The following is a 13672-nucleotide window of genomic DNA, read 5'->3' as shown; positions in this document are numbered from 1 at the left end:
ATATCTATCACATAATACGTTTATTGTATGTATAAAAAAGAAACTTGTATTTCAGGCCACTAATGATGCTTCCCAAATAAAAGAAGCGAAACGCGTATGGTAATAAACATGCTGCCTTCATTTTGTTGCATAGACGGTACATACCACCACGAACAAATCAGTAAGTTGACATTTTCATTCAATAGTGTTATATGGAATAAATTCTTGGATAACTTGTCTTTTAGAAAGAAAGTCTTCATTGCGCAAAAACGTGATGTAAGCATAATGTGTGGCGCTCACGCACGATCGTCTTGTAGGCATCTGTTTAAGGAGTATTTTTATTCATATGAACTTTGTTGTAAATAATCCACAACAGTTCGAATAAAACAAAGGTACATAATTACAATACCAGAAGAAAAATAACATTCATTACTCATCATTAAGGTTGCCTTTAGCCCAAAAAGAGGTGCACAGTGCTGCAACAAAAAGTTTTTTTTATTACCCAGTGATATAAAAGTCCTACAAAGAGCAAAGTAAAATTTGATAAAGTGAGAAAGTTTCTCCTCGACAACGCCTTCTATCCCGAAGAATAATTTCTATTACTGTAATGTGTAACAGTTGGTGGCCAGGAATACTAACTTATATCTCTATGTAGCTTTTGCTTTTCGTAAAAAACCTTACAAATATTCAGAATGTAACCGTTTGTACCAATAAATTTGCGATGTAAATGTAAAATGGCTCGTTCCACATTATTACGATCTAGAGTGGAAAATGATCCTTAACTAACTAACTGTAATAATATGCGATGTGAATGTAAAATGACTCGTTCCACATCATTAAGATCTATCGTGGAAAATGATCAGTGGGACAAATGGTTCAAATGGCTCTGAGCACTATGGGACTTAAATTCCGAGGTCATCAGTCCCCTAGAACTTAGAAATACTTAAACCTAACTAACCTAAGGGCATCACACACATCCATGCCCAAGGCAGGATTCGAACCTGTGACCTTAGCAGTCGCGCGGTTCCAGACTGTAGCACCTAGAACCGCTCGGCCACCCGGATCCGTGGGACATGTAACTAACTATAATAATTAGTAATCTTATGGTTTAAAACTCAATGCAGGTACAACCAAATTCGCGGTTGTAAACAGAAGGCAAATATTAAGGCCAAAGTATCTCTGAACGATGTTGGAGTTGAGAACGTTGACCAAGTTATGCACCTAAAGGCCTGCCTTAACTCAGACTGGTACAATGTAACTGAAATGAAGGGAAGGTTCTTGTGGAGACCACTGAATAATGACTGATATTTATTACATAATTTACATCCATGATTATGCTTGTAAAAGAATTTTTTGATTGCGAAGGTATTTTAGAAGTTATAGCGTGTTGAATGGAGCCGTACGCCGACCGAAATATAGACTGCTGTACGCGCTCAATAAATTAGTTCAAGAAAATATTCAACCAGTATACGAATTTCTGCCTAATGAAGATGTGTTTAAAAGATGCTCCGTTGCCAATACGCAAAATTATAATAAGAGCTTTAAAGCGTGTGCTTGGTAACTAGTACAGAGACATCGCCATTTGGGGCATGGACTGTTGAAATAGCAGCAGATAGTAGCTACAGGTATATTCATCGAAGACTGTTAATCTATTCTGAAGACTATGCACTTGATAGGAATCGTCGTAGAGACGAAAAGCATAAACTGCACGGAGTTATCTGACAGGAAACGCGTCTCCGCCACGCAAAAAGGGATATCTCAGTTTATTGAAAGTACTCGGACTGAAAAAATATAGAACCAAATTCAGAAGCAGACCGTGATTGAGGAAGTCTTTTTCTATGGCCCTGGGATCACAGATTACTCGTACGTTTTGAAATAACGTTTATTTTGTTACTCCAAACTTCAAACACGTTTCCGTCGAAACATTTTTCAGCGCGTGAAGAGCTTTGGAGCCTCGAGGGATTAACCATTTCCTTTGATTTAAAAAAAAAAATGAAAGATAATTAAATGTAGGGGGACTTGACGGAGGGCTTTTTGTTATCCTAATTCTACATATTCTTTTACACAGTTGAACTTAGAAAAACATGCCAAGAATTTGACATGTTTTTCAAATATAGGCGATTATTTTTGTTAGAGGTATTTTTATCATGACGGATCCCCAAATTCATTCTAATTTAAGAATTTTCTATTTTTAACGGTTTCAGAAATAGCCAGGACTCTGTATAACGCTTCGCGCAAACCAGGACGCGCCATGAGGAGCGTCCACGGACAAGGGTTGAAGTCACCGTTTCTAGTTTTTTGTAAGATAAATTCTTTTCAATGACGAATGTAAGTATAATAAATTGGTAAAACACTTATTTAATTAAAAAGAATCCTTGTATGAAATAGAAAGCTCTAAACTTCACCCAATTTTCGTGCCTCTTGACCAGAACCTCCCGTTACAAGGGAATGCAGCGTTTACGAAACTCAGTTCCGTTGTTTTCGAAGCATCATCATGCACATTAATCGAGGCCACAAAGAATGAACACCTTCGAGAAGTGAGCCTACAGACAAACATTTAAAATTCCCTGTGAAATACTGAGGAACATTGGAAAAGGGTTAAATTGTCAATAGCACAGAAAAGAAATAGAAACTTCTCAGCTACGTGTGTTTACTAAGAGATATAGACTCCTACAGGCTGTTAAGTAGTTGAAGGTAAATGAGCCGACATAGTTCTATGTAGAAGGAGAAGAATCTCATGACAATATCATGTCCTTTGTGTACCAAGGAATTGTGCGATCGTATTGATAGTGGAATGGTTGAAATATTTCCTTAAACCATGACGTATTTCGAGCATTGTCTGCTCCCTTTGCGGTTTTTTATATTGTGTGTGTTCCAACCGGGTGGCGCACACTTTGGTTGCAGTTAAATACATACTGCTGTCGTTCCAATACAATCTGTGGAATCTTTTGGCTCAGTAGATTAAGGAACTAATTTAGGCTCTCATCCGATGGCCTCCTTATATACGTGATGCACATATGCAAAATTATCAAGTGAACAACCAACAGCCCAAAAAGGATCGGCACGTTAAGTAATGGTCGTCCGCTGTGGCCGAGTGATTCTAGGCGCTTCAGTCCGGAATCGCGCTGCTGCTACGGTCGCAGGTTAGAATCCTGCCTCGGGCATGGGTGTGTGTGATGTCCTTAGGTTAGTTAAGTTTAAGTAGTTCTAAGTTCTAGGGGACTGATGACCTCCGATGTTAAGTCCAATAGTGCTCAGAGCCATTAATGAAGGTGCATGGGAACCTCTATTGTAGTGAAAACTAGATTCCACAGATGATAGCGTGTATTATGTTGCTACAAAAAGGGACTACAAGACTACTTTCAAGAAATGTCGAACTCTTTGGAAAGTACAGAAACTTCCTACTTCCGTCGGTAAAAAGTAGCGAAGCACATGGTCTGTAGCTACCTCGTACTTATTGCAGGAACTCTTGTACGCTTCCCAAGTTTGTACCGGCGAACAGCTCTAACATTAAACTCTGCCAGCATCTAAGGAAGCATAGCATATATAGCAGGGTACAACTGAATGAAATACTGTATTGGGTTAAAATAACTGCCGACAGCGGGACATTAAAGCCAGACACTTATCTCAAATTTAATTTAAACAAACAGGACACAAAATATACTCTTAGTATGATCTCACCTGTTAGTTACATGTCCCATAGATCACTTGGACCATTCTTTTATCGAAATTATACGGAACGAATGAGTTTACGGGCTATATATATACATGATTAATGTTAACATTAATAAACATATTTTTTCAGTCCTGCCCATGCAACTGCTGTTAGTAAAACTAGTATTTTTATTTCTTTTTCTCAGACTACCAATGCCTAAAAAAAATTAACCCCTGGAATGGCAAGAATTGACTAGGATAAATGCTTTTAGGTTAGATTTAAAGCCTCATTTGCTACTTGTCAGTCTTTTATGTTACTGTAAAGATCATCGAAATTTTTGTCGCTGTTTCAGCTTTCTACAGCGCTATGTCAAAAGAAAGGAGTCATCACCTCGTACCTATATATTCAACCAGCGGACGAGCGAAAATATTTTCAGAGCGCAATGTTCAGCCGGATACCAATTTTGACGTCTGCCATCATGTGGTATATGTAACTGTAGCGGAGATAGAAAGTGTCCGAGAAAGAGCGCAAACACCACGCGGAGCAGTGGTGAAAGCGAGTGCTCTGCAGCATCTGGTCGTGGGGTTCCCACTGGCACCTGACCCTCAAAGCGGTAAAGTCAGCGCCTTTCCGTGTGCCGGACGGGTGTTTATCACGTCAAGGACACAAACAGTCACCTTTTGGCATTTGCGACACACGAGGAACCCACATGGCTGGGACGAGCAACTCGGCTGGCTGGCTGGCTGGCTGGCTGGCTTGCTACTGCTCAGGTGTGATTCGTATAGCGCGGTACACCTCAAATTCTTTCGGCAAGTGCACCAAAACATTTCAGACATTGTGGGTCGACTCTGGATTACGATTTAGCCATGGCAAAGTACATACCGACGGGTCATTAAAATCCTTGTGCCGCGTGAGGCAGCTAAGAAAGGTCACCCAAACTATATCCAGAACGAATATATAGGGTGGACCACTTTGATCCATGATGGGGAATTGCTTGAGATAGAGACGACATAGCAGCAAAATGTTTTATCTAAAAGTTGTAAGTGGCAAGGAGAGTCGCGCATTGCTAGTAAAGGCCGTGACTTTGAACGTGGTTTTCAAGGTGACTTGGAGACGAAAGATATTTTTTTAAGAATAGTAACCCTAGTACTTGATTTAAGATTTGAAAAGAGCGGCAAATTTTACATATAAAATGATACATTACTCAGGGAAATGGCAAGGTTCAATGGAGGCCAAGTAAGCAAATACATTTTTAGTTTTAGTACGGATTAACTCGGAACAAAGGAGGGATATAGCAAAATACAATTTTTAGATACAGACCAGAAGGGGCATAAGGGGCCATGTATCACCACCAACAACCATGATCCTCTACGAGTAGTAGGCCGGACGTAGTGGAGTTGTGTTCGAGTAGCGTGTGGTGTATACACCCTCTCTATTTGACGGTGAAGCACCCAACCGTTCAGGTTGAGTACATTGTGAATCGATATGGAGCTCAGGGTCAAACATTCCACCGCCGCGCTTGATATCTGTGGCTATTGTTTCTTGCTTAACACTGGCCCATGTTGCCAACTGTAGCACAATTCCCACTACTTGTGGCGGAGTTTTTTGACCTCCCCGGGATAGCAGCGGAATTCTAAAATGATAAAAATATAGCGTAATTTAACTCCCTTTCGGTGAATGTAAAACCCACCGCAAATTTCCATTCCAAACTTCAAAAAATATTTAGTTCGTTATTACGTTAATTTTAAAAAAGTTTGTAAATTACAGACTAATACAAATTTAATATGTACTGTAAATAAACAGTTTAATCTGCAAGCTTTCATATTGTTTCGGATATGAATGATTTCATGACATCTGAGACGATAACATTTAAGATAACACATACACCGAAGGATGCCGCCTACGATAACAATCGGAACTGTAAGTTAAAGCGCCAATTCACCCACGAGGCGATAATGATGTATTATTATTCAGTTCATTACAACAAGTCGTGGGAATCGCATGTGTTTAATTTCGATACAGTAACGTTAAACGTATAAGGCTAGTAACAATGAGTGCTAAAGTTGGCTGTTCAACACTAAAGAAGGAAAGGGAATACTGGCGTGAACTTGGTCGAAAAGAGCAAAAATCGAAAAAGCAAGTGTTCTCTGCAAAGTGGTTAAATAAACACTTTTTAAAAGTGGTTAGGGTCAGTTAGTGATGAAAACATGAAAACGAAATGTAAAGTGTGTATTACAGTGCTAGCAGCTACGCGAAGTGACAAAAAACCACATCGGAAGCCAGAGACACAGGACGAACGTGAAACCCACGTCAGGCCATCCTGATTTAGGTTTTCCGTGATTTCTCCAAATCGGTTAAGCCAAATGCCGGGATGGTTCCTTCTAAAGGGCACCACCGCTTTCCTCCTCTAACCCCCGTCTCAAATGACCTCGTTGTGGACCGGCCGCTAGACACTTCATCTTCTCCTTCGTATAAGAAGTACTTCTCACGACGGAAAACTTTTTGTTTCTTTTAAAGTCGTACGAGTTACAGAATGGCAGTGGATATTACTGCTATTACAGTTGTATTTTATGAATCTGAACTTTACAGCTAGAGTGACGAATTGCAATATGAGTATTTACAAAAGAATACAGAACACAATATTATTTACGTCGATACAGTAGGGGATCACTGTATTCTGTCACTTTTGTTTTCAGTCATTCAAGTTAGAGAAAGTACAAAAAGATACAACAGTGCCGATACAAGAATCAGTTCGTTGGCTGCAGCTCATAAATTCAGTTGCAATTCATTGCAACGTGATTTAGAGATAGCCAAATTCAGTTTTAAAAAACGGTACGAGTGGCGCAAAGTGCACAAGCTTTGTTAAGACTGCACCCTACGTAAATATTAAGGATGAGTTAAGATCTGAGAAACAACGCATTTTCCATCCTTATAGGTGACATTTCAGATATCATCAGTAAGACGTAAATGTTTTGCTGTTAAGATATATAAACTAATCTGAAATCGAAACACAACTTCTTGATCTAATCCCCATATGTGCATACGAAAGTAAAGCTAGGGGTCAGTACACAATTTTCAAAAATCGTACACGGACATTTGAGTTATCCGATGACAATATTGTTGGGTTTTGCACTGATAATACCACCGTTATATTAGGTAAAAGTGAATCATTCGATGTCTGTTTCTTAAGAGAAAACTTAGAGATAATTTTCACCAGTTGTTTTCGTCATTCAGCGCATTTAGTTGCCGTAGTTGTTTCACAAGAAATTTCTAGCTATGTGGAAGCTGTGATACAGAATGTTTATAGCTATTTCTCTCTCTCTTCCAGATGCCAAGAATGTGTTAAAAGGATGCAGAAGTTCATACATTCTTAAAAATATTTAGCACCACTAAAACGAGACGGTTGCCACTTTCGAACTGTGTTAATCGTTTACTGCAGCAATTGAACTTTCTTTTCTGAACGCCAAAATCCCTACGGGAAAGGCTTAGCTCCATTTTTTAAGCACGTTCTGCCGCTAATTAATTGGTTAAATGTGATGTTTCAGTCACTAAAATGGTTCAAATGGCTCTGAGCACTATGGGATTCAACATCTTAGGTCATAAGTCCCCTAGAACTTAGAACTACTTAAACCTAACTAACCTAAGGACACCACACACACCCATGCCCGAGGCAGGATTCGAACTTGCGACCGTAGCAGCCCCGCGGTTCCGGACTGCAGCGCCAGAACCGCACGGCCACCGCGGCCGGCGTTTCAGTCACTGGAAGGCTCTGTACAGGATCTGTGTCCAGAGAGTAGAGGATATGTCAGAATCCGACAGTCAACTGTATCAAACCACCTCTCCTCAAAAAGTGAGAGGTTTAACAATTTAGCTGTTTATAACACTGATGTATTGAGCAAGATATCCCAGAATGGGCTAGAATTGAAGTCAGTGACAACAAGGTGACCAGAATATTGCTATACTTACCGGCTCACATGTTTCACTGCCATGGTAAGAAACATTAATACGTTTCAAACATAAAGCTAGTAAAACCCATTTCGAATGAATTCCATATTCCTTCGCAAGTTCAAATCCCTTATAAATAATAGATGGTGTTGCATCAAACTACAAGTGTTATATTAATAGCGACCTTGTGAATGACCCACAATTTTAAAGTTCATCACTGTCGTCCTTGGTGTCGCTGACCATCAGATGGCCTAACTAGGTTTGTTTACAGTTTAAGCCCTTTATTTAGCCTATATATCGTCAGTAATATCTGTGCGGGCTAGCTGTATTATAAATTATATATGATACTGCAGCGTAATTTGAGTATGCTCGTAGAGGAAATAGCATACTTTTGGCTGGCAACATTGCACGACTCCTTCCGTTTTCAAATATGAAGCTTCTTTAACTTGTGCAGGCGGAAACTGGCGGTGGTAGAATGGGCAGAGGCTTGGGGGCTTTCAGTCTGTTATAAATGTCAGGACTAAGCTGCGATCCGACCAGTAATTAGAAGCACCCCTCCTGGTTTCGAAAATTTAAGGCGAGCAGGTAGTTGACAACTATCTTCATATGAATGAGTATCAACCACAGTTGAAATCTTTTCCACTTATATCGCGTAGGCATAAAGAACAACCCTTTCTACGACTTTCGGAAGAAAGTAGGCGATGCCATTACTTGCTGTTTCCCTTCAGTTTCTTCGAACCATAGGGAAACGAATTACTGCAAAATCTTCTGAAATTTTCTGTTTTATTATGTAATGAAGTTCCTCAAATATACAAATCCTTTTTTGTTTTATGTGACACTGAAACGGGTGTATATGGAATTTAGTGTTCTTAGGGTTGTCACCTTTGGCAAGTAAAATTTCGGGACACTTTAAACAAAAGGTAACGCTTATCATGTTAAATGTGCAGTTCTTACTAACGTTCGTCAGTTTTTATCCTCACGCCAAAACTAAACTTCGAATACCAACTTGAAAATTAAAATATTTAAAAGTTCGGCCGCTGAAACTTCACTGTCTATAGGAGAGTGTCTTACACTGAAAAAATTTGCAATCGATTTACTTTTGGAAGTTGATGCACGCGAAAATTTAAGTTCCTCTCTTGACAAATGCGTTCTCACGACCCCAATACCCTAAGTTTTTATCAAAAAGATAGGACACGCTGTACACTTTCCATCCCTTCAAGATCAACTTTAGCTTATCAACTTTTGAAATGTTTATCCTTTAACCTTTCACTGCGAAATGAGCATTTTCTTTTCACTTTTTTCGTTTTTCGTTCTGTCATAACTGTCATCAATATTCACCGCTACTGGTGTTTGTATTTCCACTTAATGTACCCAGCGTTTTAAGTAAGAAACATGTCAATACTCCTTCACTTAGCCACTCCATAAATACAACTCATCCTTCAAGATGATTATGAAAAAGAGGCGGTGAAACAATTTACTTTATACCCATTGCTTTGTTTCTCTCTCGTGTATTTTACACATATTGGCTTTGGGTGATAGGAATAAGATGCCGGCCTGGGTGGCCGAACGCCGGCACGGTAGCTCAGCGTGTTCGGTCAGAGGGTTAACGGCCCTCTGTAATAAAAAAAAAACTGAGTTCACGATCAACAATGACCTAAAACGGGTGTCTTACGACGTCCGCTCCGAGCAGATGTAACGAACGAAACCGAACAAAATGAGATTAAAAAAAAAAGCGGTTCTAGGAACTAGAGTCTGGAACCGCGCGACCGCTACGGTCGCAGGTTCGAATCCTGCCTCGGGCATGGACGTGTGTGGAGCTTTTAGGTTAGTTAAGTTTAAGTAGTTCTAAGTTCTAGGGCATTGATGACCTCAGAAGTTAAGTCCCATAGTGCTCAGAGCCATTTTTTGTTTAAGATAATAAGAATATGGAATTAAATATTATATAATATGATATGAAAAAGTAAATCTGCGGAAGCAAACGAAAAAAGTTGAGCCGTCGAGGTTTCCCGTCATACTCACGCAGAAGCACGGGGGCAATTAAAGAAAAGTAGGGGCGTTCTTATGAAACCGGGATAGGTGGCAATCATGGGTGTTCTATCTGTGGTCGCATAAATACTCTAATTTTTAGGTGTATGCTACCCACACTCTGTTAAGTTACTTTTTTATATTCCAAGTTGTATAGACTTGAGGAGCGCCGGAGGAAAAACTGATCAATCCGCATTTGCTGTTAATACAGAAAGTAACAAACAGTGATCTCTAAATGGCTCCAGAAGCTATAAAAAAGAAGGAACACACCACAAAACACTTGATGTCGCGTTGTGCTGAAAATTATTTTGTGGCAGCATGTAGCACTACTCCCGTATCTCCCCCCAACAGCTCAAGCACGCGAATACAGCAAAAGTGGATATATCGGGTTTTGTTCCGGCGCTCCTCAATTGATGTAAAGATCCCTTAGCTATGAGTGTTGAATAAACATAGAAATTGCAAAATAATTTAAAATCATTGTTCAAACTATTTATGTTGTGATTTTTCCGCATACATGGTATATTTGTACGAAGCTGCTGGCAGGTGATTGAATAAACCAATCCAAATTAAAAAAGTTATATTTAACAATATGATGTACTGTTTAATCGATTTCTCCTAGTTTCACCAAAGAACACACTAGCGTGCTCACGCATGCACCTAAACAGAGAGAAAAACTGCAAAAAGCGTCTGAAAAAAAAAGAGGTGACAAGTCGTCGAGAATTAATCTCCAGATCTCTGGTAGAACCGTCATTCCGTTCAGCGGCCAAAATCGTAAAACCTCGTCACTTCATTGTGCTTGTACTATAAAGATTTAGCATGATATTTTCCCTTGGACGGGAGGAGTGGCTACAGGCACTTCGATCGATAACTGATTTCTTGCGCATGGGAAACATCAAAGTTAAAATGTGTTTTTCTCTACAGTGAGTAATCCTTGTTCTTCATCAGTATTCGTAGGGATGTTGTAGTGGACGAGGATACTGATATGGAGTTAGCCGAGTGAAATGTGGATCGAGGAGACTGGAAGGTAAACCGACTGTATCTACAACGCCTTCCGTGGACTTGCTTGCAGTTTTCGGCACAGCAGCACCACCTCTCGTCAAGAAACGTATCACTTTTGCACTAGCCGCTGCAGTGACAGAGCACGAAAGGAGTCGCTGCGCCGGCGCAGACGACAAAACTTACAGACATCGGCGTGTACCAGCGCGGCGACCAGCAGCGGCGGCAGCAGTGCTCTCAGCAGGACCTCCATCTCCACCGACCGCCGCAGCGCGACTGAAGGCACGCCGCTAGCGCCGCCTCGCAGACGGCAGCGCGCTCTCGTGGGTGCGCAAAAACTCCACGCAGAGTGGTCCCAAATCTGCGTGGCCAGCAACCGAGGTCAGCCACCGCCTGGCACGCCCAGAGCGGTTTACCCACTTGCACTCTGGGTGCAGCTTCCGAGGAATCCAGAAAACTTCTGGGTTCCAAATTGTTCTAGAGATCAGTTGTCGCGCCCACGAGTACCGTAACCGAGGAAAAGCCCCCCCTCCATTTCTCGTTGTGGATCGACTCGTGTTGGCGGTACTAGCAACCAGAACCAGATTGACAATCCGTCATGCTGACCATTCAGCTACCGGGGGCGGACTTTTTACCCAATAACCCGGGAATCGAACCCGGGCCCAGAGGATTGAGAATCCGTCGCGCTGACCATTCAGCTACCGGGGGTGGTAGCTGAAGGCCTTGCACCCATATCAATTTATGGGGACCGATTTATCGGTCATCCGATAGATCGAATGTGAAGAGGAGCTACCCGACCAATTTTTCTTGTCGGGCGATCCGACCATCCGACAGCCAACCGCACCCTCTCTTCCACGCCATTTAACCCTATTTATTTATTTAATCGTATGGCTAGGGCCTCCCGTCGGGCAGGCCGTTCGCCGGTCTTTCAACTTGACGCCCCTTCGGCGACCTGCAGCTGATGAGGATGATAGGATGATGATGATGACAGCACAACACAGTCCCTGAGCGGAGAAAATTCCCCCACCCAGCAGGGAATCGAACCCGGGCCCAGAGGACTGATAATCCGTCACGCTGACCATTCAGCTACCGGGTTTGGACTTTTTACCCAATAAATTATGCCGTTTAGCGCTTATAAAGTATAATATATATCTATGGAATGAGCATAACCTACTGCGCATATTCTCAGCAAACCGGGCTAGGACGTGATTTTGGGACGACAATGCTTGTCCATATTTTGCGATAATAGCGGAAGTTTAATATTACACGTATTCGTTTTGTCTTACATACTTTTGTGCACGTTTGAGTATGAATAACAGTTACGGTACAGTATTGCTGTCGCCACGGATGTGAAGAGAAGTATGTGAAAGTACCAGTTACTTTTCATAAGTAGGTACAACATATGTATAATTATAAATATCATATTGATGTGAAGCACTTTACTCGTTGGAAAAATATCGAGGCATAGTATTATAAAGTCTTGTACTACAGAGCTAACTTCAGCGATGTTTTATTCGTCGTGCCTTACGAGACAAGTGCTAAATAAATTTGCAAGTGTGTTTGAGTAATCTGCCACTCAATGTATACACATGCGTGCGCTGTTCATATGCATATAAAATTTATATGTGACAGTCCGATTAATCTCCTCCAATTTATGCAGCTTCTCAAACCTTTGTGTGCATTTATGTACTTCTGTATGAGACAGTTATCTACACTATGTCATTTTTGTATTCAAGTTTCCCGAAACATGAACAGTGAGTCAAAATATACATTCACAAAATAAAAGGGAAGAAATTCATCTCTACAAAATATTCAAAAGTGTATTCTAAACAACTCGCACAAACATTTTTTGATAGGGCAAGGTTTGTAAATGTGTGATCGAAGTCTGATGCTGTGCCAACGACTTTTTGCTCAGCACCTATTACTGAACGTGACATAAAGAAAATCTACAGTATAAAGAAATTTATCAGCTACCGGTATGTCTATGCAGTACGTAAAAAAATATTGCTAGCTGTTACTTCTTTTACTGCTTCAAAATTCGAGCTTTGATCTTTTACTTTGTCGTGCATAATGTATGATTTTTACTTTTCTGATGAGATGGCGAAATTTTTTTGAATAAAGAAAAACTGAAAATAATGGTATAAATAGTCATGTAATTCGTTTCTTTTTGCAATGATTTCATAGTTCCAAATGCGTTGTTTTTTCGCGACACTTCGGCGCACTGTACAATGTCATTGTAATGTAATTAATTAGAACAGAAATTCTATAGTATAAGTGCAACGGAAAAGATAAAAAAATTCTGTTGGAATAAATGAAGTGGAATTTGAACTATGACACTGTGGCGAAAAAGCACTGTAATCTTGCTCCTCCCAACTTTAAGCTAACTTCAGTTCCAGGTATTAAATTGTTGAGATGTCTATGAAACGTGTACCGAAAGTTTCACGATGCTTCCAATGGCAATCTATACATACAAGCGAAATAATAACACTGAAATTATACTAATGCGCTGTAGGGCTGAAATGCGCTGTCCCAAAATCACATAACTTCAGTTGCAAGAGGTGTTGCGGACAGAATTCACGTTCTGTGCATCCGAATGCTCACTCCATTGATATTTATACTCTTTGGTAGCCCTATCCGACCAACTTTTGTATTTGCAGGTAAAACTGTTCGTTTGCTTACTGCCTCTTTCTCGACTGTACACCGTTTCGTTAAGAATGGTTTCTTAGCTTTCAGCAGTTCCGAAAAGCATGGTTCATCTTTCCTAGACAATTACGAAAATCATCTGCTCGCAGCTTCTTAAGTAATAGAGCGTGGGTGAATTTCTTTCTATACGGAAGCCATGTCTTTCTCTCGGTTGTTGCTGGCCTCTTTACCTCTAAAACATCCAAGGCAAATCTCAGTTTTTGGGTCTCGACGAAAGATGCATATCGTCGAGTATAGCCTCAGTGGACTTACTAAAAACAATTCGCACCAGGGCGGCGCTGCAATCGCTGAATGCAGTTGCTCGGGGCGTGTGTAGCTTCTAAGAAATTGATTGTTTGGTTCGTCGGACGATAAACTGATACACGCCTT

The 13672-nt window shown here is 40.7% G+C and overlaps 1 protein-coding gene across 1 annotated transcript in view; it reads right to left on the bottom strand.

The window, feature by feature from the left end:
• Positions 1–11074, bottom strand: part of LOC126277284 (transferrin) — a 219079-nt gene extending 208005 nt beyond the window's left edge. The window contains exon 1 of the mRNA XM_049977346.1: positions 10787–11074. Within this exon, the coding sequence (XP_049833303.1) occupies positions 10787–10853 (67 nt within the window). The 5' untranslated portion in view covers positions 10854–11074. The remainder of the gene's footprint in view (positions 1–10786) is intronic.
• Between the last annotated feature and the right edge of the window lie 2598 nt (positions 11075–13672).

The sequence above is a fragment of the Schistocerca gregaria genome, chromosome 1 (genome assembly GCF_023897955.1).
Source record: "Schistocerca gregaria isolate iqSchGreg1 chromosome 1, iqSchGreg1.2, whole genome shotgun sequence".
NCBI classification, from domain to species: domain Eukaryota; kingdom Metazoa; phylum Arthropoda; class Insecta; order Orthoptera; family Acrididae; genus Schistocerca; species Schistocerca gregaria.
The sequence above is the reverse complement of the archived record's forward strand: the minus strand, read 5'-3'. Positions and strand labels throughout refer to the sequence as shown.